General features: G+C 39.8%; 1 protein-coding gene across 5 annotated transcripts in view; it reads right to left on the reverse strand.

The window, feature by feature from the left end:
- Ambra1 (autophagy and beclin 1 regulator 1) overlaps nucleotides 1–17,262 on the reverse strand; it is a 206,852-nt gene that overhangs the window by 171,419 nt on the left and 18,171 nt on the right. For all 5 annotated transcript variants that reach the window (XM_048359846.1, XM_048359845.1, XM_048359844.1 and 2 more), the window contains exons 2-5: nucleotides 2,858–3,111; nucleotides 2,199–2,257; nucleotides 1,402–1,585; nucleotides 438–610 (exon numbers count right to left, since the gene is read on the reverse strand). In XM_048359846.1, the coding sequence (XP_048215803.1) occupies nucleotides 438–610; nucleotides 1,402–1,585; nucleotides 2,199–2,257; nucleotides 2,858–2,992 (551 nt within the window). In that variant the 5' untranslated portion in view covers nucleotides 2,993–3,111. The remainder of the gene's footprint in view (nucleotides 1–437; nucleotides 611–1,401; nucleotides 1,586–2,198; nucleotides 2,258–2,857; nucleotides 3,112–17,262) is intronic.

Here is a 17,262-nt window from a genome sequence, read left to right on the forward strand (position 1 = left end):
ATCTGGGACAGTGCCCAGGCCCTGAGTTCAAAGCCCTACAACCAGCCCCCCTCCCCAAAAAAATTTAATGCCGATCTGATATATGTTTAAACTTTCATCTTCTAATTTGACAGACAGCCAAGGGAGAACCAACAACCATGAAAATCCTACCCAAACTGCTTTCTTGTTTTCCTAAAGAAGGATAATCCTAAACCCAAATACTTCTGGACCTATCACTAGATTCTATCTAGTGATCCTGGTGTGCAATAAACAATGTATGAAATGAACACAATCAACTATTTCTTGGCTCATCAGCTATAGTGATAATAACATGCCTTAAGCATGAATGACAACTGCCCTAAGCAGGGATAACAACTTGTTACCTGAGGTGACAAAAGTGCAAATGTTTTGTTATGTCAAACTGTTCCCAGACCTTGCTGGAAGAGTAGAGCACTCACCGGACTCTTTCCATCTCACTAGCTGTCTTCACCACAGCAAAGGGCTCCCTTCTACTCCAATCCCAGAAGTGGATCTCATTTGCAGTGGCAATGAGTAGGAGTTGAGCGGTAGGGTGGAAAGCCAGGGAGGCGATGGCATTGTTGCTATCTGTGAACCAGCTTTCACTACCACCCTGCAAATGAATTCCAAATATTCTCAGGTTATAAGCTACTAATAGAGTGGGAAGACATCTTCAAGAGCATTCTATTTAAAATAAAATGACTATTTAGAGGGGACATTTTAAATATGTGCTCTGTAAAACAATGCACAAGATTAGTGATCTGTTAGTACCACTAATTTATAAATATTACTGTCAGTTGTCAGCTCAGTTCTCCAAGTCACATACAATCTACAAGCAGGCAGCCTTTGCCAGTTCCTATTTCTGACGTCTGAAAAAAAACTCTAGCTTAAGCGGGCACCAGTGGCTTATGCCTGTAATCCTAGCTACTAAAGAAGCTGAGATCTCAGGATCACTATTAGAAGTCAGTCCCGGCAGAAAACTCCCTGTGGGACTCCTATTTCCTATTAACTACTCAAAAACCCCATCGTGGAGCTATTGCTCAAAGTGGTAGAGCACTAGCCTTGAGTAAAAATGCTCAGGGACAGCACAAATGCCCTGAGTTCAAGCTCCACAACCAACAACAACAAAAAATAATAACAAAAACAAAAACCTCCAGCTTAGTGTACAACATGGTACAGAATAGCCAATCTTGAGCAACCAGCATAATCTTTTATCTAAACACATCTTAGAGCTTCCTGTACAATAAGTATGTAAAAGGAAAGTAATCATTTTAGAATGGAGGACTATGAATTAGATGTCCAATCAAGAGGGTAATTACTGCCTACCTAGTTGAGTCCTATGAACCCACCTAGTTTCTCTGTATTTAGAATACCAAAGAAAGAACAGCTGAAGAAAATACTTACATGTAAATCCCAAATCCTAACCTCCCCATCTAGGCAGCCAGAAGCAATAAGGCCTGAGATGGTGGGATGAAAAGTGACACACCATGGAGTACGGCGGTGCCCAATTAGAGAATGAACACACTTGCCAGTCTTCACCTCCGTAATATAGATATTATGGTTCACATGAGTGGAGGCCAAAAGAGTCCTAGGGAATCAAAAAGAGCAGGAGTAAATTAAGAAGCATGTAGAGAGTAACAAACTTCATCAGCTTTGGATACCATTCCTCATACCAGCATGAAAGAAATTAAGCCTTGAACATTAGGAAGCAAATCTACACACAACAAGAATATTTTCATCTTTAAAAGCTTATGACTTGGAGGCTAGGGATTTAGCTAAATGGAAGAGCATTAATATAAGGCCTTAAGTTCAGTCCCAGCACCAAAAATAAGTAAATTAAATAAATACTTCTCCATGCTGTTCCCAAATGACACATACTGCCTTCAGAGAATTTTTTTTTTCTCAGCTGGGAAAGCAATCATACCATTAATGACCTATATCATATCACTCAAGTAGACACTGTCACTGAGAAATTTTCCAAGCTGTGATCCTTGCTATTCATAGTTTTTTACTATTCCCTCTATTTTTCTGGTTGGCACTGTTTATCAACTTTCTTTCCTTTTCTGATATACTGACAAAGCTTTGTTTATACAGTGCTTCAGAGAGCCACTAGGGATTAACTGGGAAGATCAAGCTTAACAAAACAGGCAGCAATATTACCACATATCTTAAAGGTTAAGTTACAGATAAGTATTAGGTACCTGTCAGGACTGAAGGCCAGTAAGAAGGTAGAGCGTGGACTATCAGGCAGTTCTACTCTCTGGCAGACAAAACAAAACAAAAAGACAAAATATATTATTCATAAACTTTGACTTTATTGCATAAGCACATGAATCATTCTAGATTATGTCACAGGCTTAAGACTAAAAGACTAGAGGCAATGATTGAGTTACAAATTGAGAAAGATAAATTCAAATTACCTTTAGAAAAAATGTCTACCTCTAAAGCAAAATATATATATATATATAATATATATATTTCTGGCCCTAACTTTTGTTTTTGTTTTTTTTTGGCCAGTCCTGGGCCTTGGACTCAGGGCCTGAGCACTGTCCCTGGCTTCCTTTTGCTCAAGGCTAGCACTTTGCCACTTCAGCCACAGCGCCACTTCTGGCCGTTTTCTGTATATGTGGTGCTGGGGAATCGAACCCAGGGCCTCATGTATACGAGGCAAGCTCTCTTGCCACTAGGCCATATCCCCAGCCCTCTGGCTCTAACTTTTAAATTTGTACAACTCCCCACATTGGCATATCAATTCTTTCGGGCAAGATAAATTGCACCCCAATTCTGCCAGTAACATCCTAAGATCCCATTCTACTGTCATTCCCACAAATCCTGTGTCAAAAAGCACCCATTTTCTTACTTTGCCTTCCCATTTCATCCACCGGGTTTTATCCTCTACCAGCTCCTGCAGAAGCCGCTGAGCTCCCATGGCCCGGGTGCCCCGTTCTCGGCCCCAGAGTATCCGGACAGCATTCTTCTCTGGCACAACCTTCATGGTGCTTAGTGGCCACAGTCACACCAGGCACAAAAAATGAAGGAGCAAGTAATAGCTCCACACACTGAAGCAACTAAAACGAAGCCATTCAGGTCCTTGTAAGTTGTCTTCATGGAAATCTAAGGAATTGAGAACAATGTCAAAGAAGCCTATTTTGCATCCTGAGATGCTTCTCACTGCAAAGGCAAAAGTATTCTTTTCCTATTTGATGATAGCCTCTCTGAAAAGGCCTTTCGCCCAGAATTATTCTCACAAAAATATTTCATACTCTCATTATCTTCTAAAGCTCTACTTTAAATCCAAAGAACAGATCATTCTCTGAAGCAACTATTCTGTTTATTTTTTCATCGGGTAGGAATAACTTTTGCTCCTAATAAAAATGCCTAAAAATCTACCAAAACAAAACACAGGACCAGGCACCATTAGCTCACACCTATAATCCTAGCAACTCAGGAGTCTAATATCTGGAGGATTTCAGGTCAAAGTCAACCTTGGCAGAAAAGTCCTTGGGACTGCATCTCCAAAATAACCAGAAAAAAAGCTGAGCTGGTAGCATAGCTCAAGCAGTAGGGTACCAGTCACAAGCAAGAAAGCCAGGCAAGTACAAGGCCTGAGTTCAAGCCCCAGTGCTACCAAAAGAAAAACAAATGTCATTTCTGTCTTTGGGTTGTGAGATTATCAGAGATCTAGTCATTTTAAAAACAATAATAGTTGGGAACCAGTGGCTCATGCCTGTAATCCTAGCTATGCAGGAGGCTGAGATCTGAGGATCTCCATTCAAAGCCAGCCTGGGCAGGAAAATCTGTGCGACTCTTATCTCCAAGTAACCACCAGAAAACCAGAAATGGCCCTATGGCTCAAAGTGGTAGAGCGTTAGCCTTCAGTGCAAAAGCTCTAGGCCAGTGCTCAAGCCCTGAGTTCAAGCCCTACTATGGACAAAAAAAAAAGCGCAATAATAACTTACTATAAAAAGCCAAACAATAACTGGTTCTTTAAATTTCCCAAAAAGCTACAACCTAAAGTATGCAACAAGATGCATACAAAAACAAACAGAAGGAAAAATATTTATAGCCTGTGCTGAAGGAGCTTTCTCCTTAGAGTATTAAAATGTAAAAAGTCAAAGCTTCCATAAGAGAACTCCCAACTTCCTATTCCCAAGGAACAAATTTCCAAGATGTAACTTCATGATACCATTCTCATCATACTTGTTTTATTTTAAGTGTTGGGGCTTGAGCCCATGACCTCAAGCTTGCTGAGTATATCCTCTATCACTGAGCCATACCTCCAACCCCTTGTCAATTTTTATTGAATGATATAAATATGTACATCAGGAAATTGTCAACAATAGGGGCACATATCAACTTACTGTAAGAAAAGGCTAAAGATAAATAATGGAAGGAAATAATCTCCATTGTAGCCCTTGTAAATCCTGGATTAATCTAGACATGAATTTGTCCCAGGTTACCCTTTAGTTGAACTATTAAGTAATTACGTTATTACTAACCAAGAAGGTGCCAGAAATACAGTTCCTAGCAGTTTACCTTTACCCTCTACTGGGTCTAAAATTTTCTTACCTAATATAGAGGAGTTCACAAGAAACACTTTGATGATCCTTTGTTCTACCAATCAGTGGAACATAAAAGTACTTTCATGGAACAAACTTTTTGTAATCTTATAATGAGCGGTAAAAACAGTAGCAATATCATTCAGTTTAAAAAAGTGAATATTCTGACATCCTATAACTCAAGAGAAAAAAGAAAATATAGATCGTGAACACTGTATGTTCAGAAACATCATGACAATCAGAAGCAGTGGGAAAATTAATAATCCCAGCACTAAGGAGGCTAAGGCAAGAGGACCTCCAGTTTGAGGCCAGCCTCAGAAATCAAAGTGAAATAAATCTTTCTCAAAAAAACAACAACAAAAAAAAACACCAGGAATAGCAATGTAACTCAGTGGTATATTAGTTGCCTAGCATGAACAAGACCTTTGGGTTCAATACTTAACATAGAAAAAAAAGAAGGGAGGGAAGAAAGAGAGAAAGAAAATTATGACCAATTTTAAGATTCCATGGTGGGGCTAGGAATATGACCTAGTGGCAGGAGTACTTGCCTCTTTTACATGAAGCCCTGGGTTTGATTCCCCAGCACCACATTTACAGAAAACAGCCAGAAGTGGCGCTGTGGCTCAAGTGGCAGAGTGCTAGCCTTGAGCAAAAAGAAACCAGGGACAGTGCTCAGGCCCTGAGTCCAAGCCCCAGGACTGGCCAACAACAACAAAAAAAAATCCCATGGGAATCAGAAGGAAGAGAAAAGAGTCACAAATATGAATATAAAGACAACTAAAAAACTCAGATAACCAAAATGCACATTTCTGGAGACTTAAACACACTGAGTTCAGACAAGAGAAAGGCTAACTGATATGTCCAACTGTGTGTGTGTGTGTCTCTCTCTCTCTCTTTCTCTTTCTCATGCTCTCTCTCACTCGCTCTTGCTCTCTCTCTCTCTCTTGCTCTATCTCTCTTGCTCTCTCTCTCTCTCTCTCGCTCCAGTACTGTACTGGGACTTGAACTGAGGGTTGCTCACTCTTACTCAGCTTTTTTCACTCACAATTGGATCTCTACCACTTGAGTCACTCCCCTAGTTCCAGGATTTGCTGGTGAAGAGAAATAGTCTCTTGAATTTATCTGCCCACACTGGCTTCAAATAAAGATCCTCAGATCTCAGCCTCCTGAAAAACTAGGATTACAGGTATAAGCCACTGGCACTTAGCCTTCCTTTCCTCTCCTTTATCTGAAGAAAAATATTTCCTGTTGCTATAAAAAGACACAAAAATTTTCTTAATACCCACCTGAGAAGGCATTTTTCTGAGTTTCTTACAAACTAAGGAGCTAAGTAAAACTGAGGTCAGACAGTCCTGTGGCTAAAGAGGAAGTTCAAGTGTGTTTTTTCATTCCTTTTCTAAAAAAGAAGAAGAAACAAGTTTCCCAATCTGTCCCTTAAAAGTAAAACAGACTGAGAAAAAGGGTGCCAAGAATAGTCTGTGACGCCATTACAGTCCCCAAATCAATGTTCAGTTGCCAAAGCCTTATGCAAGTAGAAGGAAAAGGACTTACCTGTGATGATGTATACAAGACAATAGCCAAGATTCCACCTCATTTTTACACACACACACACACACACACACACAACTATTCACTCCAAAAAGATGAGGACATTTACACAATTTCTTGGCCTAATTCTAATTATTACATATAACTCCTACTCATAAAAATCACTAAGAGGGCTGGGATTATGGCCTAGTGGCAAGAGAGCTTGCCTCATATACATGAAGTCCTGGGTTCCATTCCCCAGCACCACATATATAGAAAATGGCCAGAAGTGGCGCTGTGGCTCAAGTGGCAGAGTGCTAGCCTTGAGCAAAAAGAAGCCAGGGACAGTGCTCAGGCCCTGAGTCCAAGGCCCAGGACTGGCAAAAAAAAAAAAAAAAAAAAAAAAATCACTAAGAATACTCCAAGAAACGGATATTATGTTTTTTCTTTATTTTTGTTTGGGATTTTTTTTTCTGTCTTGTTTGTTCATTTATCTGGCTTTGGGAGGGTGGGGAGGGGCACAGAAATGGAGGGACAAAGGGGGAACAAAAGCAGCAGTGGTACTCACTAGGCACTATGTTGAAAATGCACTATGCAACTTGTGAGTGGGGACAAGAAAGAAAAATTGAGAGTGAGGGAAGGGTGATATTGTCCAAAAATAAATGTATTCATTACCTGACTTATGTAACTGTAACATCTCTGTACATTACTTTTATAATAATAATTAAAAAAAAAACAAATCACTAAGAATATAAATACAGTGCAATTCAGAGGGAACTGAGTTAGTTGTATAGACTCCTTTTGCAGCAATCCTTGTGCCAGCAATTTTACTCCTTCTTCTAGTTATATGATATTGGACAAATTACTTGATTTCTTTGAAACTTAGTATACTTCTTTGTAAAACCAAAATTATACTATCTACTTCAGAGGTTTTTTTGTAAAGCTGCAATAAGAAAAGAGCTGTGAGGCAAACATGATGGCACAGGTCTGCGAGGTAGCAGCACCTGGTAGGGTGGGGAAGGCAGATTGAGAGTTTGAGGCCAGACTTGGTCACATAATAAGGACACCATCATTAAATACATATACATATATAATTCAGTATAGAATCTATAACATACAAAGTTTTAGATTCAAACCCCAGCACTGAAAATGGCAGGGGGGGGGGCCAGAGGGGGGTTAGGGGGGGAAGGGAGAGAAAAAGAAGGAAGGGAAAGGGAAGGGAAAGGGAAGTGTAGAAGTATAAGTATCATTGTCATTGTTACTGACTCTTCTTTGAAGTTCAGAGTAGTTCCCCTTACAAAGTAACAACAAGGCCAACTAAAACCCTAGAGACTAGGGATGCCACAATCCTTAAAGTTTCTAAGAAACAGTCCAAAAGCAGTTAGCAAACAACAAAGGAAAAATGTAAAATGTTTTTGTAGCCAAAATTAAATGTGATTTGGGTTACCTCTGTGTAAGTAATATGAATTAAAAAACAGAATTTAGGGACTAGGTATGATAACACATACCTATAATCTGCACTCTACCCTTCATCCCTTCAGCTGTTCTGGATGCAGGCAGGAAAAGTGAGGCAACCCAGGCAAAGATAACACAGGATCTAATGAACAAGAAACTAAAAGCAAAAAAACTAGGGGCATAGCTCAAGTGGTAAGAGTGTTTATAAGAGGCCCTGAGTTCAATCCCCAGCACCAGAGGAAAAAATAATTAGAAAAGGAAAAAGAAAAGAAAGGAGATCAGACCTAGATTAGGATATAGTTCAGTAGTGAGCACATAATTTAGCATGTTGAAGGTGCTAGATTGAATACCCAGCACCAAACCAAAAATAATTAGAGCCCTATGTACTGTGTGATTGACCATTCAGACCTCAAATTTTCCTTTCCTATAGCTGTAGAAGCTATGATTTAGAAAACTATGACTTACGAGCAACTGTTAAAATGGAGTTTACAATCTCCGCTTTTATTTAATTACGGTAAGATCCAAGTCATAGCACCATATGTAACAGTTATTAAAGTAGGCAGCTGGGGCTGGGAATACGGCCTAGTGGCAAGAGTACTTGCCTTGTATACATGAAGCCCTGGGTTCAATTCCCCAGCATCACATATATAGAAAAGGCAAGAGGTGGTGCTGTGGCTCAAGTGGCAGAGTGCTAGCCTTGAGCAAAAAGAAGCCAGGGACAGTGCTCAGGCTCTGAGTTCAAGGCCCAGGACTGGCCAAAAAAAAAAAAAAAAAACAACCAATAAAGTAGGCAGCTGATGATGGAGAACACCATGCAGTATTCAGGCAGAAGAGAGAACTTTATTTTGCTGAACGGCTGGCCTGCTGCCAAGTCTAAGGCGCATGTTATGTTGTGGGCAAGAGATCGAGTCACCCCTGCCCAATGCCTTATGGGGGGGACAGGGGGGCTGCCAAGTGGATTAGGATGTGACCTCAGAGAAGGAGGAGGTAACTGGGCAGAGACTTAAACAGGTCGGGGAGAGCGGGGTGAATCTGCATGGAGCCCTCCCAGGAGTGGACCTTACAATTATCTCTCTTCCACTTCAATATGTTGATGAAGAAAAAAAAATCTAGGAATCAAATCATTCATGACACAAAGGATTTAAAACTAACCTAAGCATTTTTTGCGTGTATGTTTATCAGTCCTGTGGCTTCAACTCAGGGCGTAGATGCTCTCTGAGCTTTTTCTACTCAAGCCTAGCCCTCCCACTTGGGCCAGAACTCCATTTTGGGCTTTTATTGGTGGTTAGTTAGAGATAAGAGGATAAGGACTTTCCAACCCTCCTGAGTTCAAATCTAGATCCTCAGATCTCAGCCTCCTAATAGCTAGGATTATAGGCATGAGCCACTGGCACCCAGCTCCTAAGGATTTTTAAAAATATAATTTAATTATTATTAAGATGTTATACAGGGCTGGGGATATGGCCTAGTGGCAAGAGTGCCTGCCTCCAATACATGAGGCCCTGGGTTCGATTCCCCAGCACCACATATACAGAAAATGGCCAGAAGGGGCGCTGTGGCTTAAGTGGCAGAGTGCTAGCTTTGAGCAAAAAGAAGCCAGGGACAGTGCTCAGGCCCTGAGTCCAAGCCCCAGGACTGGCCAAAAAAAAAAAAAAAAAAAAAAAGATGTTATACAGAGGGATTACATTTCATAAGTCAGGTAATGAGTATAATTCCTTCCTTCACTTTCCCCTAGTTTCCCCCTCCCATTCCTCCTACAAGTTGAATATAACACATTTATTACATTTTCCACAGTGTATACTGACTACCATGACTGCATTTGTTTACCCTTCCCACCTCCATTTCTGCATCCCCTTTTGCCCCCAAAAGATAAAAGAAAAACAAAACCCCAAAGCTAAAACAAACACCACCACCAAAAACAATAACAAAGAAAACATGTTTTCATTTCCTATATATCATTTCAATAAATAGCATTTTAAATGTTCAGAGGAGTTAAATCTTCGGATTCCTCTTTCAATCTGATTGTGTGTGAATGTCTAGGATCCTGTAAGTTAACAATGCCCATTTGTATTTTAGATCTACCTTCCACATATAAGAAGAGACATGCACCAATTCTTTCTCTGAGCCTGGCTTATCTCACTTAACATGATTTTGTCTTAGGTTCATGCATTTCCCTGCAAATGACATAATATTCTCTCTAATGAATGAGTAAAATTCCATTGTATAATATATAATATTCCACTTTTTTTGATCCACTCATCTACTCTAAGTTAATGTGGGCTGTTTCGATAACTTGGCTGTTGTGAATACTGCAACAATCAATGAATATGGATGTGGCAAGTGTCTTTACTGCATTCTGATTTGTAATGTTAAAAAAAAGAAATCTGAGTTCCTGCCTAGCAAGCATGAGGGCCTGAGTTTAAACTATAATAACTTAAAAAGGAAAAAAAATCCTGGAGCTAGCACATTGATACATAAGAAGTAGATGCAAGAAGATGATGAGTTCAAGGTCAGCCTAGGTAACATATTAAGTTCTAGTCTAGACTGGCTAAACAATCAGTCTCTGTTTCATAAAGAAAGAGAAAAAAAGGGGCTGGGGATATGGCCTAGTGGCAAGAGAGCTTGCCTCGTATACATGAGGCCCTGGGTTCGATTCCCCAGCACCACATATACAGAAAACGGCCAGAAGTGGCACTGTGGCTCAAGTGGCAGAGTGCTAGCCTTGAGCAAAAGGAAGCCAGGGACAGTGCTCAGGCCCTGAGTCCAAGGCCCAGGACTGGCCAAAAAGAAATAAAAAAAAAAAAAGAGAGAGAGAAAAAAAGTTCCTGGGGTTGAACTTCAACATTACATGCTTGGCAAGCATGAGACGCTCGGTTGGTGCCCTGGCACAGGAAAAAAAAAATTCTGTAAATAAGCCTAAAATCACTTGCATAAGTTAAATTCTCTCAACAACTAGAAAATTAAGATATAAAATGTCAGGCCTTTAATTAGAAACCTGAAAATGGTCTGGTACTTTTGAAAAATCCATGTGGGTGGAATTTTCTACACACAAGGTTTTCTATAATTGGAAGCATTGTTGTTGTTAAGGGTTTTTTTTTTGGCGGGGGGGAGATGATTTGTTTTGTTGTGTTATATTACTAGATACTGAGCCTAGAGCATCAAGAATGCTACATAAGCACTCTACCGTTGACCATGGCCCCAACCTGCATTGTTTTAATTAACAAAACCTTCCCTACAGGTAATTCAAATTACATTATAAATAGAACCCAAGTCCAAAATGCAAGAGAGATATGCAAATTGAGAATAGAGGCTCAGTCAGACAACATCAGTATTCCATGGGAGGAAAGTGCACTTGGGCTTTTATCAAGTCCAACAACTGGAAACTGATATAAATAAGAGCGATTATAAATTGTATATGTCCACTGGAATGTCTAACTAAGGTCAAGAGACAAAATACCCAATCTGGTATTTCTCAAAACTATGTAAGGTACTGTTAATTTCCAAAAATTGTTTCGTCTGCATTCATTCCTGACAATGTCTATGCAGCAATTTAATCTCTATCAGCAAAATCTCTAAGGCTCACAAAAGGATTTTTACTATCCTCCCCGCCCGCCCCCTGACAACCTTCTGCAACCATGTTAGTTTTTATGTTATCTCTTTCTGGAAACTTATTGCCTAGCTGACTCTTAGTCATTTTTATTTCTATGCTCACACGACTTCTTTCCCATTAAAGCATAGGTACCTTGAAAATCAGAAAAAAAAATCTAAGCAGCATCAAGTGGAAAACAAACAATAGTCAGAGAACACAATGGATGCGGGTTAGTACAAGGAAGTCCGGGACTAATAGTTCTTCAAGAATGAATGCAAACATTACAAAATTGGATCAGGTACTATTTCTAGTCAATCACCTACAAATTGAAAGCAAATGACTGGAAAGAACCCAGATCAATAAATCAAAATTATCCACAGTCCCTTTCTAAGAAGCCAAATGTCCAGAAATAAACTGGTAATCGAGCCTGCCTCTATGCATAAAAGTAACAATATTTGTGTTTGGTATTTATGTTCTAATACAATAAGTTAATACGCATCTATAGAAAGTCAGACTAGGAGGGTATTAGATCAAGGAGCTGGTACAGCTGGACATAGTAGTACATTCCTGATGGAGGAAAGTAAGAGGATGGCTGTCCAAGGAGGCATTAGGCTAGTCAGAGGCCTAAATGCAGTTTGAGTAAAAGCTGTCAGCTCCTATCTGAAAAATACACTACAAAGCGAAAGGACTGGGGCATGGCTCTACTGGTAGGAGGAAGCCTTGAATTTAATCCGTAGTGTACACACACACACACACACACACACACACACACACACACACACACACACAAGGACCTGGTATACAACAAATATAGTGGTATACACTTACAATTCCAGCACTGAAGAGGCTGAGATCTAGAGTTTGGGGCTAGCAGAGGCTATATAAAAAGAATCTGACACAAAGGCTGCAGCCCCAAGTCACCAAGAACTGAACAATTAATGCAACTTTTTTTTGGTTGTTGTTGTTCTCATATCCACCCCTAATACAATGTGTTTGTTTGGTACCAGTACCAGTGCTTAAACTCAGGATCTGGACACTCTTAGCTTTTTTGCTCAAGGCTGATGCTCTTTCCACTACTTGAGCCACAGCTTCACTTCTGACTTTTTGGTGGTTAATTGGAGATAAGACTCTTGTGGACTTTCCTGCCCAGCTGGCTTCCAACCACAATCCTCAGATCTCATCCTCTTGGGTAGCTAGGATTACAGGCATAAACCCCCAGCATCTAGCTTACATTGCTTTTATATACATAAACTCAGCATAAGGCAAATATCTACAGGGATATCACAAATGGACTAAAAACTTTACAAAATGTTTTGGAATACAAACTAAATTCTAGTTGCTGTTTTAATACAAACAGTAAGGAGAGAGATAAGGTGAAGCACCAGTTTTTCAGCTACAGATTATGCTTACTAGAGAATTTCCTAAATAACTTACAATGATGTCACCTAACATGTGAAACACAAGAAAGCTTCTGCTTAAAACAAACTGATCAAAACTGGAAATAGAAAGCCATAAAATCCAATTTAAGATTGATAATCTTCCTTACTCCCACTTACCTTAAAAAAAATGAAGAAAAGAGAACTGAAGTTTTCTTTGGAAATTACTCTGGAGAAAACAGTGTGCAAGGCAGAACAAGGAGAACGCCAAAAGAACAAGGCAGAACAAGGAGAAAACCAAAGAACCAAGAAGAATCAAAGCTTAATTCGTCTAGCCAGGAGATATCAAAAGAACCAATGAAACCAAGAAGTCTACCCTTAAATATACAAAAAAAAAAAAAAGGCAAAAGATTTTCTATTTGCAAGCAAAAAGAGAAAAAATAGTTTTAATGGAAGAATTTCAGAGACATAAACAACTTAACCTCAGAAATGAGGACTGAAACCAGCTGCCTCAGACAAACAGACCAAATGACTTTGGACAGCAACATACCTTTTATTTACCAACAATATTAGAACCGATTTCAAATCATGCATCTTTCTGTATCCTGTACAACATTTGAGAAAGAATCCAAGTCTTCATATACTGCCCCTAATTCTTCTTAGAACTCCTACAGCAATAGTGTTATAAAAAGTTTTGATATCATTAACTCCAGAAATCCTCATAAGCCCCAGACCGGATGGAATTACTCACCAAATAGGAAAAAAAAAGCCCAAAAGAAATTCAGAAATTCATTTAAGTTCATAAGATGAATCCATAGCCAAAGCAGATTTGAATTCAGGCCTTGCATTCAGATAGTATTAAGGCTTGAGTCCCAGTCCTTGACTCAACAGTTCAACAGTTCATTATAACATTAGCTTTTTTTTTTTTTTTTTTTTTTTTGCCAGTCCTGGGCCTTGGACTCAGAGCCTGAGCACTGTCCCTGGATTCTTTTTGCTCAAGGCTAGCACTCTGCCACTTGAGCCACAGCGCCACTTCTGGCCATTTTCTATATATGTGGTGCTGGGGAATTGAACCCAGGGCTTCATGTATACAAGGCAAGCGCTCTTGCCACTAGGCCATATTCCCAGCCCCATAACATTAGCTTTTACTAACCAGATGCCAATGGCTCACACCTGTAATTCTAAACACTCAGGAGTCTGAGATCTGAGGATCATGATTCAAAGCCAGCCCAGGTAGGAAAGTCCACAAGACTCTTATCTCCAATTAACCAGCAAGGTATCTAAGTGGAGCTTTGGCTCAAGAGGTAGAAAGAATGCTTACCTTGAGCAAAAAAAGGTAAGAAAAGCACCTTGGCTTTCAATTCTATCAACCAACCATCAAGAAAATGTAGCTTTTGGGGTTGGGAATATGGCCTAGTGGCAAGAGTGCTTGCCTAGTATTCATACATGAAGCCCTGGGATCAATTCCTCAGCACTGTATCTATAGAAAAAGGCCAGAAGTGGCGCTGTTACTCAAGTGACAGAGTGCTAGCCTTGAGCAAAAAGAAGCCAGGCAAAGTAGCAGGATACGAAATCAACCCACAAAAGTCAGCAGCTTTTCTGTACACCAGCAATGTACAAACAGAAAAGGAAATTATGGAAACAATTTCATTTACAGTAGCCAAAAAAAGAATAAAGTACCTAGGGATCAACTTAACCAAGGACGTGACGGACCTATTTAATGAGAACTATAAAAATTTAATAAGGGAAATCAAAGAAGACACAAGGAGATGGAAAGACCTCCCATGCTCATGGGTAGGCAGAATCAATATAGTGAAAATGGCCATATTGCCCAAATTGTTATACAAATTCAATGCAATCCCTATTAAAATCCCAGTCACATTCTTCACTGAAATAGAGAAAGCAATCCATAAATTCATATGGAAGAGCAAAAGACCTAGAATAGCCAAAGCAATTCTAGGCAAAAAAAAGCAGTGCGGGAGGTATCACAATACCAGACTTCAAGCTCTACTACAGGGCCATCATAACAAAAACAGCCTGGTATTGGTATAAAAACAGATCGGAAGACCAAGGATTAGAATTGAAGATCCAGAAATAAAACCGCACTCTTACAGTCAGTTGATATTCGACAAAGGAGCTAAAGACATAAAATGGAATAAACATAGCCTCTTCAACTACGGGTGCTGGGAGAACTGGGCAGCCATATGCAGAAAATTCAAAGTAGACCCAAGCCTATCACCATGCACCAAGATCAACTCAAAATGGATCAAGGACCTCAACATCAGACCCGAATCCTTGAAACTACTGAAGGACAGAGTAGGAAAGACGCTAGAACTTATAGGCACAGGAAGGAACTTCCTGAATAGAGTCCCAGGGGCACAACAAATAGGGGAAAGACTCAACAAATGGGACTACTACAAATTAAAAAGTTTCTGCACAGCTAAGGACATAGCCACCAAAACAGAAAGACAGCCAACCATATGGGAAAAGATCTTTACCAGCACAGCAACAGACAAAGGCCTAATATCGGTCATCTACAGAGAACTCAAAAAACTAAGCCCCTCCAAGCCCAATAAACCAATTAGGAAATGGGCAAAGGAGCTAAAGAGAGACTTCACAAGAGAAGAAATAAAAATGGCAAAGAAACATATGAGGAAATGTTCAACATCCCTGGTAGTAAAGGAAATGCAAATAAAAACAACTCTGAGATTACCACCTCACCCCAGTTAGAATGGCCTATACTCTGAACTCAGGCAACAACAAATGCTGGAGGGGGTGCGGGGAAAGAGGAACCCTTCTCCATTGTTGGTGGGAGTGCAAATTAGTACAACCACTTTGGAGAATAGTATAGAGGTTCCTCAAAAAGCTCAATATAGACCTACCCTATGACCCAGCCATACCACTCCTAGGCATCTATCCTAAACAGCAAGTCCCAAGATATCAAAAAGACATTTGTACTTCCATGTTTATCGTGGCACAATTCACAATAGCCAAAATATGGAAACAACCCAGATGCCCCTCCACAGATGAATGGATCCAAAAAATATGGTACCTATACACAATGGAATACTACATAGCGATTAGGAATGGTGAAACACTGTTATTTGCAGGGAAATGGTCAGAACTCGAACAAATAATATTGAGCGAGACAAGCCTAGAACACAGAAAACAAAGGGGCATGATCTCCCTGATATATGACTGTTAAGAAAGGGAGACGGAGAGACAGTAGAAACTAGGTCTGTGAAACCAAAAACTGCTTGTCAAATAGTATTTCCCACAGGATTGGGGGAGCGACCCAACAGTATGTAACTAAAACCAAACAACTACTCAACATATAAAGGTCAAAAATTGACCTCTCAGTGGAGTACAATAGCTCAAAAGCTATGTATGTACGTTCATATAAGACTACTGTCCACATATTGTCTAATATCGACATTACAGTTAAAGCCCTAGGCGAATTTTCTTGGGCCTGGCCACGTGGCTACTGTATATGTTCTTGATACATTGTATATTGTATATATGTCTACCTGACCTAGAGAAGGGAAAGAAAAACAGGGCGTAAGATATCACAAGAAATGTACACACTGCCCTACTATGTAACTGTACCCTTTTTGTACAACACCTTGTCAAAAAACATTTGTGTCCAATTAATAAATAAATTAAATTTAAAAAAAAAGAAGCCAGGGACAGTGCTCAGGCCCTGAGTTCAAGCTCCAGGACTAGCAAAAAAAAAAAGGAAAATGTAGTTTTTGGTATAAAGCAGATTCCTTACTTGGACCCACAAATTAACTAAAAGCAGGATGAAAACTAGATATTGCAGCTTCCTCCATATATGTATGTATCCTCTGTCCTGAACCACTCTCTCTTATAATCACATAATAGCCAGTTTTAAATCCAGGAATGACCTGGACCACCTGCCAGGTATCAATAAGTATCCTGACCAGTCTGCTTCCAATTAAGTATAAAGGAGTAACCACTTCCCAGAACCTCAAGAAGCAAGGACTAAAATAGTGGTCAACAAGATTCTAATTAACAAATCCTCAGATGACCCTCTGGCGCCACTTCTGGACACCTCTGACCACAAACCTATAGGTAAACTGTTTAACTATGTATAACCATTTGCCCTTGCTCCTAATTCTTTGTATATTAAACCTATAACTCATGTCTATACTCCAAAGAGAGCTAAACATAAAGGGCTATGTTTCCATGGACCCATGTAATATATACCTTTCTCTGACTTTCACAATGTCTCTTCAACATACAGGGGCAAGTGGCCAAAAATAACATATAAAACTTTTTTTTAGGGCTGGGAATATGGCCTGGTGGCAAGAGTGTTTGCCTCGTATACATGAAGCCCTGGGTTCAATTCCCCAGCATCACATATACAGAAAACGACCACAAGTGGCGCTGTGGCTCAAGTGGAAGAGTGCTAGCCTTGAGCAAAAAAAGAAGCCAGGGAAGTGTTCAGGCCCTGAGTCCAAGCCCCAGGACTGGCAAAAAAATAAATAAAAATAAATTTTAAAAAAAATTTTAGCAGTAAATATTATTAATGTAAAGGATATCTACCTGAAATAAATTTTAAGAAACAAAGCTGAAGTGAAAGCATTGCAAAGCATAGGACAGGGTACAATGTGTACAATGACTAGTCTTCCTACAGTGGCAGAAAAGAATGCATGAACTCATCTCAACCCAGCTCTACTTAAGATCATCCTTTTTGGGCTACCAGAAGCCTCCATGAGTCACCATCTACCTGTACTTA

Source organism: Perognathus longimembris, chromosome 13, assembly GCF_023159225.1.
Source record: "Perognathus longimembris pacificus isolate PPM17 chromosome 13, ASM2315922v1, whole genome shotgun sequence".
NCBI lineage: Eukaryota > Metazoa > Chordata > Mammalia > Rodentia > Heteromyidae > Perognathus > Perognathus longimembris.